General features: G+C 45.9%; 1 protein-coding gene across 2 annotated transcripts in view; it reads left to right on the forward strand.

The window, feature by feature from the left end:
• Gem (transcription factor CP2 like gemini) overlaps positions 1-11,335 on the forward strand; it is a 39,557-nt gene extending 28,222 nt beyond the window's left edge. For both annotated transcript variants that reach the window (XM_077706003.1, XM_077706002.1), the window contains exons 16-20: positions 1,240-1,330; positions 1,417-1,466; positions 2,642-2,784; positions 3,748-3,799; positions 8,457-11,335. In XM_077706003.1, coding sequence (XP_077562129.1) covers positions 1,240-1,330; positions 1,417-1,466; positions 2,642-2,784; positions 3,748-3,799; positions 8,457-8,521 — 401 coding nt within the window. In that variant the 3' untranslated portion in view covers positions 8,522-11,335. The remainder of the gene's footprint in view (positions 1-1,239; positions 1,331-1,416; positions 1,467-2,641; positions 2,785-3,747; positions 3,800-8,456) is intronic.
• The last annotated feature ends 548 nt before the right edge of the window (positions 11,336-11,883 follow it).

Below are 11,883 nucleotides of genomic sequence, written 5' to 3' on the forward strand. Positions count from 1 at the left end.
TTTCCCTCTTGTTTGGACATGCATACTCTGGTAAGGCTCCTCATGTAACGAGGTTTTGTGTTCATGGCAAGTTAACTTGCACAGCCTCATTTGGCAGCGAAAGGGTGAGGTTTGTGCTGACAGTGGTAAGCCCCAGTGGTGAAGAGGTCAGGTTCAAAACCAGGGTTGCCAGGTCGAGTGATCTGTCGCCAAACTGGCGACTTTTGGAGACTCGTGGCGATAGGAATTTCAATGTGGTGACTTGGCTACTTTCTGGTGCCTTTCAACATCGGTGATTTTTTATATTTGCGGGCCCTGCTGATGCCCCACTTTCCCCAAAAAGGGCCTTATATGACCTTTCAGTGCATTTCAGCCGTCGAGACAAAGTAAACAAACAGGACCGAACAAACTTTTTGCCAGATGACGGTAATCGGGCAAAGTCTAGAATAGGTCCCAACAAATCGGTCACTCAAGCACATCACAGTACAGCACTAATTACCGGCACAAATCGAAATTTGCCTTGCTCTTTTTCATATCGTTCATCTGATCTACGAATAGTGTCAAAGCCTTCAAGCAACGCCATCGGTTTGAAGTGTAAGGCTTTAGTAGTTAATGGGAGCTTGAAATCTCATGCAGAGTGGTGGGAAGTGTGTATGACAACGTATAATAGGCACGGGAATGTAAAGAGGCAGCGAAAGTGGTAAAACCCTTCTTACTCATTCGTATTATTTGAATGCTTTACCTAAAATTGCATATTTTACCTTTTTTTTGTAGACGGTAGTCAACTGCTGTCCTTTGCACACCACAGCAAACAAATAAAATTTGTGGTACGGTTTTTTACTTCCCAGAATTTCTGCATTTTTTCCTCGAAGGTAATCAAAAAGTATTTGCTAGCATCGTCTTGCTTAAAATGGCGACTTTTCTGGCTCCTTTTCAAACATTCACTTTAAGGTGGTGACATTTTTGGCGACTTTTGGCAATTTCCTGGTGACTTTTCCTTCTCAGGACCTGGCAACCTTGTTCAAGACCAATATTATTGCAGTGTAGAAAGGCCTTCCTCGCACATTGGATGCATTCCGCTAGTGCAAATCAATTTCGCAGAGAAAAAGTATGTTCACTACACGGATTGACGCTTGGCTTCCCTGCTGTCGCAGTGTAACTTGGCTTGGAAGTATTTCACGAATGAATTGGACACGCATGTGTGCGATGCACGCATCTTCATTTCTTTTTCCTTCCTGTGTTTTCAATTGACTTTTGTAGGTGCTGACCTTCTGAGGCTCACAAGAGAGGATCTCATCCAAATATGCGGCCTTGCTGATGGCATCCGGCTTTTCAATGCTTTGCACTCTAAGTGAGTGTGGCTTTCATGCTGTTACAGATGTCATTGGGGGAGAAAAGACCTGTTTTTTTTAATAAGGCTTTGTTTTTCCACTACAGAACTATTCGTCCGCGCCTGACTGCCTATGTCTGTCTGCCCTCTGAACATGGTAAGACTCACATGTATATATTGCCTAGGTATGGAAGACAGGAAGGGGCATTCTGAATGCTGATGAGGTCATTGTACAGATTCTGACTAATCTTTTCTTTTTTAATGTTGCGTTGCGCTTATTTCAAAGATGGATTGCTTATGTAGCCTGCTTCTTCACACCAATGCCGTAATTTAAAATGAATAGCTTATTAGTCCTTACATAATGTAGGAGAAACAGCAAAAACAAAAACCCACACACGCAGGGGCAAAAATGAGAAGGCCTCGACAGCGCAGAACATTAATGCTGGGGTTAAAAGAAAGGTGGGCCCTTAACAGTTTTCATATTTGTTTTTCTTGTTTTGTCAATAGCACGTTTGTCTGTCTGCATATTTTTTCACATATTTTTTCACATATTTTTTCACATATTTTTTCAACATATTTTTTCACAGTCCCTCCAAGTTTGCTGCATCAAGATTTTACTGTTTCTTCAACAACAGCAAAGAACCCTTTTAAACAAAAGAAGGGTGTAAGAACTAAAAACTGTGGATGCTTTGCAGGCTGTGGTGGAACATGTAAGGCTGTGCTTCTGATACCCTGCTCCAGGGAGCGTGTGAATGCTGCTGTAGTGCGCATGTGCAACTCTACACATTGCAGTCTGTGAAAAGAATCTGACTTGTTCTTTCTTTTTCCTAATGCATCAGCTGGGAAGTCTTCTAACCCAGGTACACTTTCAGTGTTATTTTCCACATGATGTGTTCTATTTTAAGTGCTAGGCCTCACACAACTGCTTCCCAAGTTTTCGTAGGTTGTTGTTCCTTGTTTAAAAGCACATTCTCGCACCGTCTTCATTTTGCAATGCACGCTGTATTCCCTTCATGTTGCCTCCTTCATTGAAAATTGAGAGCAAACGGAAACACGGACAAAGAGGGAAAACAACACCGGCGCTTTGTCTTTTTGGCCGGCGTCGCTGGTATCGTCTTCCTCCCTTGTTCATGCTTCAGTTTGCGCTTAATGTTCAATGATGAATGTTCACCAACTGGCTCGTCTCCACCTTACTTCGTGTGGCCTCGCTTGCCTCTTAAGCCTCAACTGGGGATGCAGTTGGTGCCAGGTTGCTTAGGTTCTCAGGGCCAGTATTCTGGCTGTGTGGCTGCTGAGCTCCCTAATGTGTGTGTGTGTGCCGGCGGTCTCCAGTGTTCAGGGCAGTGTACCTGCGGAGCCTGACGGTGCTGGAGCTGCTGAGCAAGCTGACAGTGCTGTGCAGCGTCTCCCCCTTCACGGTCCACGATGTGTACGTGGACGGGCCCTCGGGAATACACGTGCTGGTCACCGACGAGGTGGGTGCCCACTAGCTGCGCTCTTCTTACTGCACTGCTGCCCAGGCGCAGCCCTCGGTCACCACAAGTCGTCTTCCCTTCTCACTCTAGAGCACGACTTAACAAAATGAACAGTTCTCACTACCGTTTGTGGTCGCAGGGGTTTAGCCGCTGCAGGGTTTGTTTCTGGTGAGGCTGTTTTGTTTTACATTAAAATTGAGGATAAGACCAAAGTTTGCAGTTGCTACGGAGAATCTTGAATGGCCCAGGTTCTTGGTGGTGTTGCTGTAGCTGTAACATGGAGCAACTGCCCTGTTAGCTGCAGCACTTTAGCGGTCTTAAGGAAGTAACCTTAAAGGAGTACTGACACGAAATTTTTGTGTTACGTTTTTTTCGCTGCTATGCGTGCCTACCAGCCCACTAATCATAGAATGACAGATTAGACGGTCGAGCGCAGCGTAAACATTCATTTACGGCGTCGTTTATTCGTGCCAGTTTCGGTTTCGACTGAAAAACACCGAGTGGCCGCCATGACAGCATGTATAACATGACGTCACCATTCTTGCCGTATCGCTGCCTCTCTGGAAGCGCGCGCGAGCGAGCGCACGCGCGCGCCCAGACCGGCCGAGGTTTTCACCGTCCCCACAGGCCCGGGCAGCATGACGTCAGTCCCAAAACCATGACGTGTACACACGCCCGAGCAGCGCGCGCCAACCACAGCCAGCGCGTCGTCTTCGTCACGGGAGCCCCGACGTCGGCAGTTTGGGGCACGTAGCAGATGATGTCACGTCGGCCCGCTCTGGGCTTTCTCGTGCGGGCGAAGATTAAAATGGATTTTAAATATGTTTCGCTGAACGGTTGCTGTTGAAACTTGCTGGGAGATATCTCCTGATGAAAAGGAAGCGTTTTACATAGTTATCTCAGCTTTGAAATTTCGTGTCAGTACTCCTTTAAGATAAAAAGCACTTTTTTTTACCGTTGCAGGTGGTTCGAAACATGCCTGACGAATCGATGTACATCATGGAGCTTCTGAGAGGTAGGTTTTCAGCCACTGTACGCTACGTTCACATTGCAGTAATTGTAAAACATGGCCTGTTATAACTTGCAATGTTTATGTGCATCAGCGTCCCTGATGATTCATGTGTCTTACCATAAAAAACTGCACAGGTTACAAAGTTTAATTATTTATTTTTAATTCTCCCAAACTATGAAATGCAGAGGAGGATATTGAAGTGTTTAAACTGTAAAAACAAGGTTTACCTGCTGTATCTTCTACCTGTGCCTCTGGTCTGATAACTTGTTGACTTATTGTTTCAAAACTGTTGTTCAACAAATTTTTCTGCTCACTTAAGCATTGAATGCAGCTTATGTTCTTCGACACCGCTAATGTGTGAGCACTTATAGGGCATTGTAGGTGCCCACCTATGCAAATACCATTTACACTCGCGTAAATATAACAGCGTTTCTTTTCACATGGGTTTCGGTCTAAAAAGGATGTTGTCAAGCTCCTTGAGAGTAGTAAAGGAGCCTATATAGGCTCATTCACAGCACCTTGCAGTGTATGAACATTGCAGCATTGAACATTTTTTCAGTGCTGATTGCAAAATATGTCCCAGATTAATGAATTCAAGTTTTGCCTAAAACTTGAGGTAAGAATATTGTATGCAGCAAGCATGCTACTTGCTTGTTTGCTTTGTGTGTAGCATTGTGTCGAGTCGCGGGGTAACCATCAAATTCAAGCAGAATGCTGCAAAGTCCACTTGGCAGAGATGTGAATAGAGTGCGTTCTCATTTTACAGAGTTGTCAAACCTGCTATTTCGCCATGCGGATTCACTGCCGTGCCAAAAGAGGCAGCTTACTGACCACGTACTGAAAAGTAATGCTAAGGATCTTGAAAATTTGTTTTCCTACATAATCCTTGTTGTTTTTGTCACCACGTCTGGTGCCACCTTTCTGTGCATCGGTGTGGGGGGACATCAGTTCAGTTATGCCATACATCACAGTCATTAGAGCTTTAGCATAGCGTTACCGCGTTTACGTTACCATCTACCGTGTTTGCGGGAGCTGACTGCACATGCGCGAGAGTTATCCTGAATGGTAACTTAAGTTATCCTGAATGGTAACTTACTGGCACAGGCTTTGCCATCGCCAGCGAGCTTCCTGAGCCGGCGAAGTGTGCCCTCGCGTATTGATTACGGCTCATGCAGTGCACTCGGTGCTTTATGCTTGGTACAGCCGATGCAACTAATCTTACTTGATGTTGGTTATTACGTTTTGCTTGTTAAATGGTGCTCTGGAGATCGACAAACAACTATTTTTCTCAGATGGGCGAGTAAAATGACCACCCCTACTTGTGCTAAGCCTTGCCCGCCTCAAATAGTTCCGATAAGTTTCTGAGCTCTCAAAGTGCTTTTAGGCCTCCAAAATTGTGCTGGGCAAGGTAGCGAGGTTACTGAGTAACTACTAAAACATATTTTACTCATTTCTTGCCTAAATACAGGGGTGAGACAGCTGCAAATATTGCGCAGTTTTGATACAAATTTGTTTTCCTGCGCCAGGCTGCTCCAAAAGCTTGATAATCGTAAAAATTTCACTAAACTGCTCCAAAACAGTCTGAGAGCCAAGAATTTTGACGCTCCTGCCAGTTTCAGTGGGGAAAAATGCTTACTGACGGCATAATTTTCCGGCACCCCCGAGGTGGTGCTGTTTGTAAAAGTTTAATTCATGGTTTCTCAAAGTGGGTTCCGCGGAACCTAGGGGTTCCGCAGGGTTCCGCGAGCCACTGATAAATTTTCCCTGGTTCCGCAGTCGCAAAGTCTTATATGGTGAACTTGAGGTGCGATCGATCTAAGGAACCTCCATTACTCACGCCCGAGTGTCAGTAAGCACATCTCGGCGCATAACAGAAACGCGCGAGCTGCACAATAAATCTCACCAGCAGCTTGTAGCCAGCCAGACTCCGAAATCGGGCCACATGGTTAAACTATTGCACTTGAATCTCGGCCTCACATTACCCCCATGCGCATTTCTCCTGTTTGGAGATAGGTGCCGCTAGCGTACGCATTCGCGTAAAGTCGACGGGGATAAAAAACAACACCCTTGCTTGCTTTTGAATTTATTGCACGTTGATGTAGCATGAACGGAATTAAAAATGGCGGGAGGGGGGGGGGGGGTTCCTTGGCACTTAACGGAACTTAGCAGGGTTCCCTGGGACCAACATGCTTGAGAACCCCTGGTTTAATTGATTGATCATTCAATAAAAAACCTGCATAAAATGGACCTCTTTCCAGTACCGGTACTCCTAGCGGCCGACACGGCGAACCGAAACTGGCAATCAGGCCTGCCCCAAAAATATGTTTGGCTTTCGGGGAACCCATGGCAGAAATATCCTGGTCCTGCAGTCCCTCCCACACCCACTTGTCACCCGTGCCTTTCACATGAATGTCACGGTAGCAGGCGCATGCTCGCGTGACTAATCTGCAGTGGCCGAAGCACCCCTTTTTCTTCACTTTTTTTCATTTTTGTTGCCCCCTTTCTGATAGCCAAGTGCTCGCATTGTGGTCAGCCTCAAGCATCTTCGCCCTTTTCCTTTAATGCACGTACGAACGCACTGCGAACTGCCCGAAAAGAGAAATTAAAACAGCATGCTGAGGGGGCTCCTTTTGTATATTTCGCCCGAGGCACTGCCAGAAATGGCGGACCGGCAGCCCGCGCATGCGCAGATCGCTACTGGAAAAAGGTCCATTGTCCTCGAGATAGCTTCTTTGAAAGTCACAAGGTTGGGTTGCACATGTTATATTATGCGAGATTTTAAAGATTTCCCATCGAAAACCATTGCAAAGTCCTGTTGAAAAAATACTTATGTGTACTGAAGCGACAAACTACTTGTGCAAGTTGATAAAAAAACGGCAATTTTTGGAGCGCCGTATCTCCGGAACATCACTGGGCGCCGCCGTCTTGGTGTGGTGAAGATTGGAAAACATGGCCGCCGGGCGAAGCAGTTGCTCGTGGTTCAGGCAGAGTGCTCTTCGCCGATTTCTACCGTGGTTTTGGTTATGGAGGTGGCTGGTTTTACGTTTAGTTGTTTGATCTGTTGCGGGAAGCTGCGTGACTCGAAAGATGGGAGTTCATCCAAAACAACGTGGTGCCCACGAATTTGCCGTGTTTCGGCCTTGAGTGTGAGGCACGGTGCGTGCTTTGAGTGAAATTTTGGACTCATTGCAGTGTTATAAAATGCTGAGTTTTGCCTTTGACAGCGAGCTTGCGAGCGGCGGAAATTGGACGATTGACACTGCAGAAGTGCGGGGCAGGCTACAATGTTCAAGCAGTGTCCGATAGCGGGACGGGCTATTTCAGTCCGTCTGTTCCGTCGTTTACGTAGTTACCTTGTTGACCGGGACCCGACTGCGCCTGCGCGTGTGGGAAGGGCGAGGAGGCGCACCCCACCGTGACAAATGCACGGGCATGGTGAGAGCTGGCCCGCGGAACTAATCCGCCCTACCGCGACGAATGCGCAAGTGCCTAGACGGGTCCCAGTCTACACGGTAACCACGTGTAACACGGAGCATACAGAGTGCTAAAACTCTCTAATAGTTCTTCTATATGAAGTGAGCTTTAGTGCCAAGAGGGAGGTGGCTAAACATACCGACGTTACTCAAATTACGATCGTAGTGAACGTGCACTTGGGGGTTGAAATGGGAGGGCTGATGGGGTGGGACGACTGTCACCTCGCTTTGCGCAACTTTTGCTATTGCTCTACATTTGTGCGTAAAGCCTAGTCTGGGTTTACAAAAATAATAATTTTGGCGTTCACATGATAATAAAAATGCCTTACAATTGCTTAGTTTTTCAATTCGATATTCTCAATGGAGCCTAAGAATTTAAAAATGGTTGGTAAAAAGGTAGTGCAATTCGTACCTTGGGATACTCTGGTAGAAAAAACTTTATTGAAAGGCTGCTTCAGTGTTATGTACATTGAAAACCGATTAAAAAGTGCACTTTTCCCCGATGAGTTGCCAAAAATTTAATTTTTTTAAGCTCCTAAGGTGACGTTCTTCGTTCTCCAAGTCAAGGTTCCTCTGCTCCAAAATCGAGTTTTCGCTGTTCCAATAACTGCTCCCAAATCTGATTCAGCCGTCTCACCCCTGTAAATATTTAGTCCGGAAGCAAATTATATTTTACCTTGATCCTAACTCTACTCGGTAGATGGCGGCACCGACACGTTTTCTTTTTAAAGCTCTACAGATGATGGCTACAGTATTCTCAAAACAACTGCAGTTGTCGTGAACGCTTCACCCGAAGAGTGAAATATTCGAGCTACTTTAAACGAAAGCAAATAGATATGAGCAAGAAAATTATGCACGAGTTTTTTAGCGACTAAGTCATTAGATGTCGCTCGCTACCTGTGCCACGGCGGCCGGAATATGCAAACCATAAACGGTGTGCTAAAGTGTGTCCAACCGTTTTCGGTGGTAAATGAAAACTCCAGCTTCCGGTAACAGAGTAAACGGTAGCGCAAACACTGTAACAATATGCTAAAACTCTCTATTCTTCTTCCCTTAGGAAATTTCTTGGTGCACAAAAAAAAAAGCTTGTTTGAGTGGCAGCCAGTGTTGGCATGTGTCAGTCTCTGCATCTTGGACGCAAGGCAGCACATTCTGAGAGCAGCGTCCTCCCTGTCCCCCTTTGCCAGGCCCAGACGAGGAGGTCTACAGCCTGCTGCTCAAGTCCTACGGAACTAACACAAGGGCGACGTGACAGTGAAGAGCCAGCCGCATCAGTCACTTCAGCCGCTTCGCTTCGATCCTTCCAGCCCTCCTCTCCAAGGGGGCTGCAAATCGGGGAAGCCATGCCATCAGTCTGTTTGTAGGAAGCATTGAAACAGAACAGCAGTGCACCAGGGGAGTGACCACGTGTCACATTTTTCATGCCATTGCTATGTGGAGCCCTTTCGTGAAAAAGCACTGCTGTAGTTGGGGGACCTCATCTTTCGGGTCGATTGCGCCAGGTGTTTACCACATAATGCGGGTCAACTGTAAGTCATCAATAGGCATAGGGGTGCCTGTAGATTGACGCATCTATTTTCAGTAGATTTACATTAAGTACAGGCATACTTGCTGTCATTTCTGAGGAAAATTTTTTCTGCATGACTTGGAAGTGCACAATTCAGAAAGTGCCGCTTTAGTCGACAAAAATCATGAATGAGCTGCCTCACTGCCCTCTTCTGTGCTTTATGCCTGCACTTGCCACCGTGATTGGAGTCTGTTCCGATCCTTTCTCATTTCTTTTCAGTGTAGCAGGTCTTGTTTGTCATGTACCTTACCTAATCCAGCACTTGAATGTGGTGAGACACCTTTTTCCAGTAAAAGTGATTGCTGAAGCAGCTAGTTAAAAGTAGCGGAGAGTGATTTTAATTTGCATGAAGGTTAGCAGCTGTAGTCAGCCAGCCTAGTGAATTGAGGCACATGGGTTGGCATAGGCCGCAACTAAATTTATAGTTTTCTTTTTTTTACTTTTCAAGTGTTGCCCGTCAGGGCAAACTGAAATGAGCAATTTCCCGTCCAGGTGAAAAAAAAAAAAAAAAAACGCTTCTCTCTCTCTTTCCCACTCATGTTCACTACAACTTGATGTTTTTAATGCTTTTGGTGCTGCGCTGTCTGTTCGAGGTGTGCCACTTTTCTTGCTCCATACAGGCTGGCAGAGAGAGAGAAAAAAAGTGTCACCTGAACTCTCAGGCTGAACATAATGTGACCTACTACATTTGTTCGTAATTGGTGTTCATTGTGTGCGTACTAAACGCTTGCATCTCATACAGGCTTCTGGGGACTCCCCAATGCGTAGCAGTTCAATCATGTTGCCTCCGTTCTGCGAGCGTAGCCTCCTGCACATTTGCATTTGTTTGTATCCATGTTCCCCTTGCCAGCCATGTTACCCTTGAGGCTTCTACGGTCATACATTTATACATTTTCTCAGAAAGCATTTTTAAATTGTACAAGGGTATCCCCAGTGTGTTTGTCATTTTGAAGTCATTCAGAGGAGCCATTAATCATGAATGTTATCCATGCAGCCATTTACTGGCGGTTCTGTGTATTTTGGGGCAGTGGGAGCCTGGGTGCAGTAATTAGGGCTGTCCCAAGGATGGCTTTCCCATTCCCAAGGTCTTCGCGCAGGGGCTGCTTAGCTGCAGCGAAGTCATGCTGGCTTGCTGCCAGCAGTGCAATATATCTCTTTTTTCATTTCCTTGGTGGGTATGTCGCTCATTAAAAATCATGAGGTGAGGCTTAGTGGGGTTGCTAGTGCTGTGAAAAAGTGTCGTAGAAGCAGGAAGACGCTGAATAATTTCTGCAGTTCACTGTTGAAAATGTTCCCCCCCCCGCCCCCACATAACTGTCGGGTTTGTTGTGGTCGGTATTTGCCTGATAAGTTAGGAACCTCTTGTCCAGGTCGTGCAAGCTTCCAGAATGCTTACCCAAGATCTCAGACGACTGCTCACACGAGCTGTCATGTGGTGTAGCTAATGTAGTGGTCACTGGCTTGTTGCAGACTACTGCTTATTGGGGAATGGAAAGGACATACTAGCAGGAAACAGATTTCAGATTTGAAGAATGATTCAAACTACAGCTCCACCAAAACCCTCTGTGTTCCCGTCAGTTTGGAGGTAGTGTAACTGTTGGCGATGCTCTGATTATACTGGAAGACAACAATGAATCGGAATCATACACAGCCCTGGAGACAGTTAAAGCACCATAGAAGTGTTTGAAAAAATTTGTAAAACCTCAAAGCACTCGGTGAAGCAATCATTGGCAGTATTTTTGCTCAAACACATATACACACAGAGAAAGATGTGAGCCAAGTGGCAGCATTGAGGAGTCCCTCTTTGTGTTCAAGCTCTGTTGTCAGCACCATGACTACTTGATGGTGAAGCGAGCACGGAAGGTTTTGCATGTCCTTAGTCATGGGTACCTCTTGGCGCTCTTTGCTGTGGCCACACGTAAAGAACACCAAGAACAACCACAGGAGTGCCTGTGATTGCCTCTGAGAGCTGGCTAATTGATGGGAAATAAGAGAGCAGCCCGCTGTCAACAGGTTTGCCTCGCTGGAGGATGAAACACACTTGGTCATCCGCAGCCCCAGGCTGACATCGTGTCCAAGTCGCACACCTTTGAAAGGGATCTTTCCCTGCCACCAACTGTTGCCACATCTGTTGACGGCAGCTTCAAACTTTTACCATTATAAATGTGCTTAGTCTGTACCTTAGCGGTTTCATGTAGTATGTGCGGGCATGTTGTTCATGGCACCACTGTGGTGTCAGAGAATGAGTGTGCCGCTCGCTTACCCTAGGAACGCATGGCCACCATGCTTTGTTTCTTTGTCCACCTTGTGATGTGTGTGTCATCGATTGGGAGGGGGGAAGGGGTTTATGAAGAGAAACTTTTATCCCCAGTGTTACGTTTTGCACAAGCTCAACTTGCGTGCCGAGTTTGGAAAGTAGACGTTATTTGTCACAGCACCTGTACAGAGAGCTCTATTTTTTTCAAAATGGAATAATAAACGAGTGTAGGTAGTGAAATGCATTTGTGTTGTTGATGTTCATGTGCTACCACGTGTGCAATTTTCATATGCAGACGGCTGAAAGCATTTCCTGGTGAGGCTAACTACTGCTGTCCAGTCTGCCTTGCCCCATCAAAACAATGGTAGTGATGTCAGCATTATGGGCGTCTGTAGCCTTATGGTTGCAATTCCACTGAGTTGCCGCTTGTTACAAATTGCCACTTATTACAGCACCGTCGTTATAGGAGAGTTTCTGGGAGTTGATTTTACTGTGTGGTGGGTCATTCAGTGCCAAACATCCTGATGGTGTGCAGTAGCAACCCTGCTTAAATGTCTTTTGAGTCGTATTTTTTTATAACAAGCACACCATCTTTCGTTTGAATTGTAGGGGGAAAAAATTAGTTTGTATTGTGTGCGCTCTAAGTAATACCATCTTGAAATAATAAAAACAGCCTTCCTTTTTTTTTTTTTTTTGTGACACGCCGCCCATGTGCAGTTCGCATGACTTTGTTCTTTTCTACATTGCCACTATAACATAACCTCACGCTTAACGTTTTTTCGTAATTTGC

The sequence above is a fragment of the Haemaphysalis longicornis genome, unplaced genomic scaffold (assembly GCF_048455015.1).
Source record: "Haemaphysalis longicornis isolate Haplotype H1 unplaced genomic scaffold, Haemaphysalis longicornis Haplotype H1 scaffold_4, whole genome shotgun sequence".
Taxonomy (NCBI): domain Eukaryota; kingdom Metazoa; phylum Arthropoda; class Arachnida; order Ixodida; family Ixodidae; genus Haemaphysalis; species Haemaphysalis longicornis.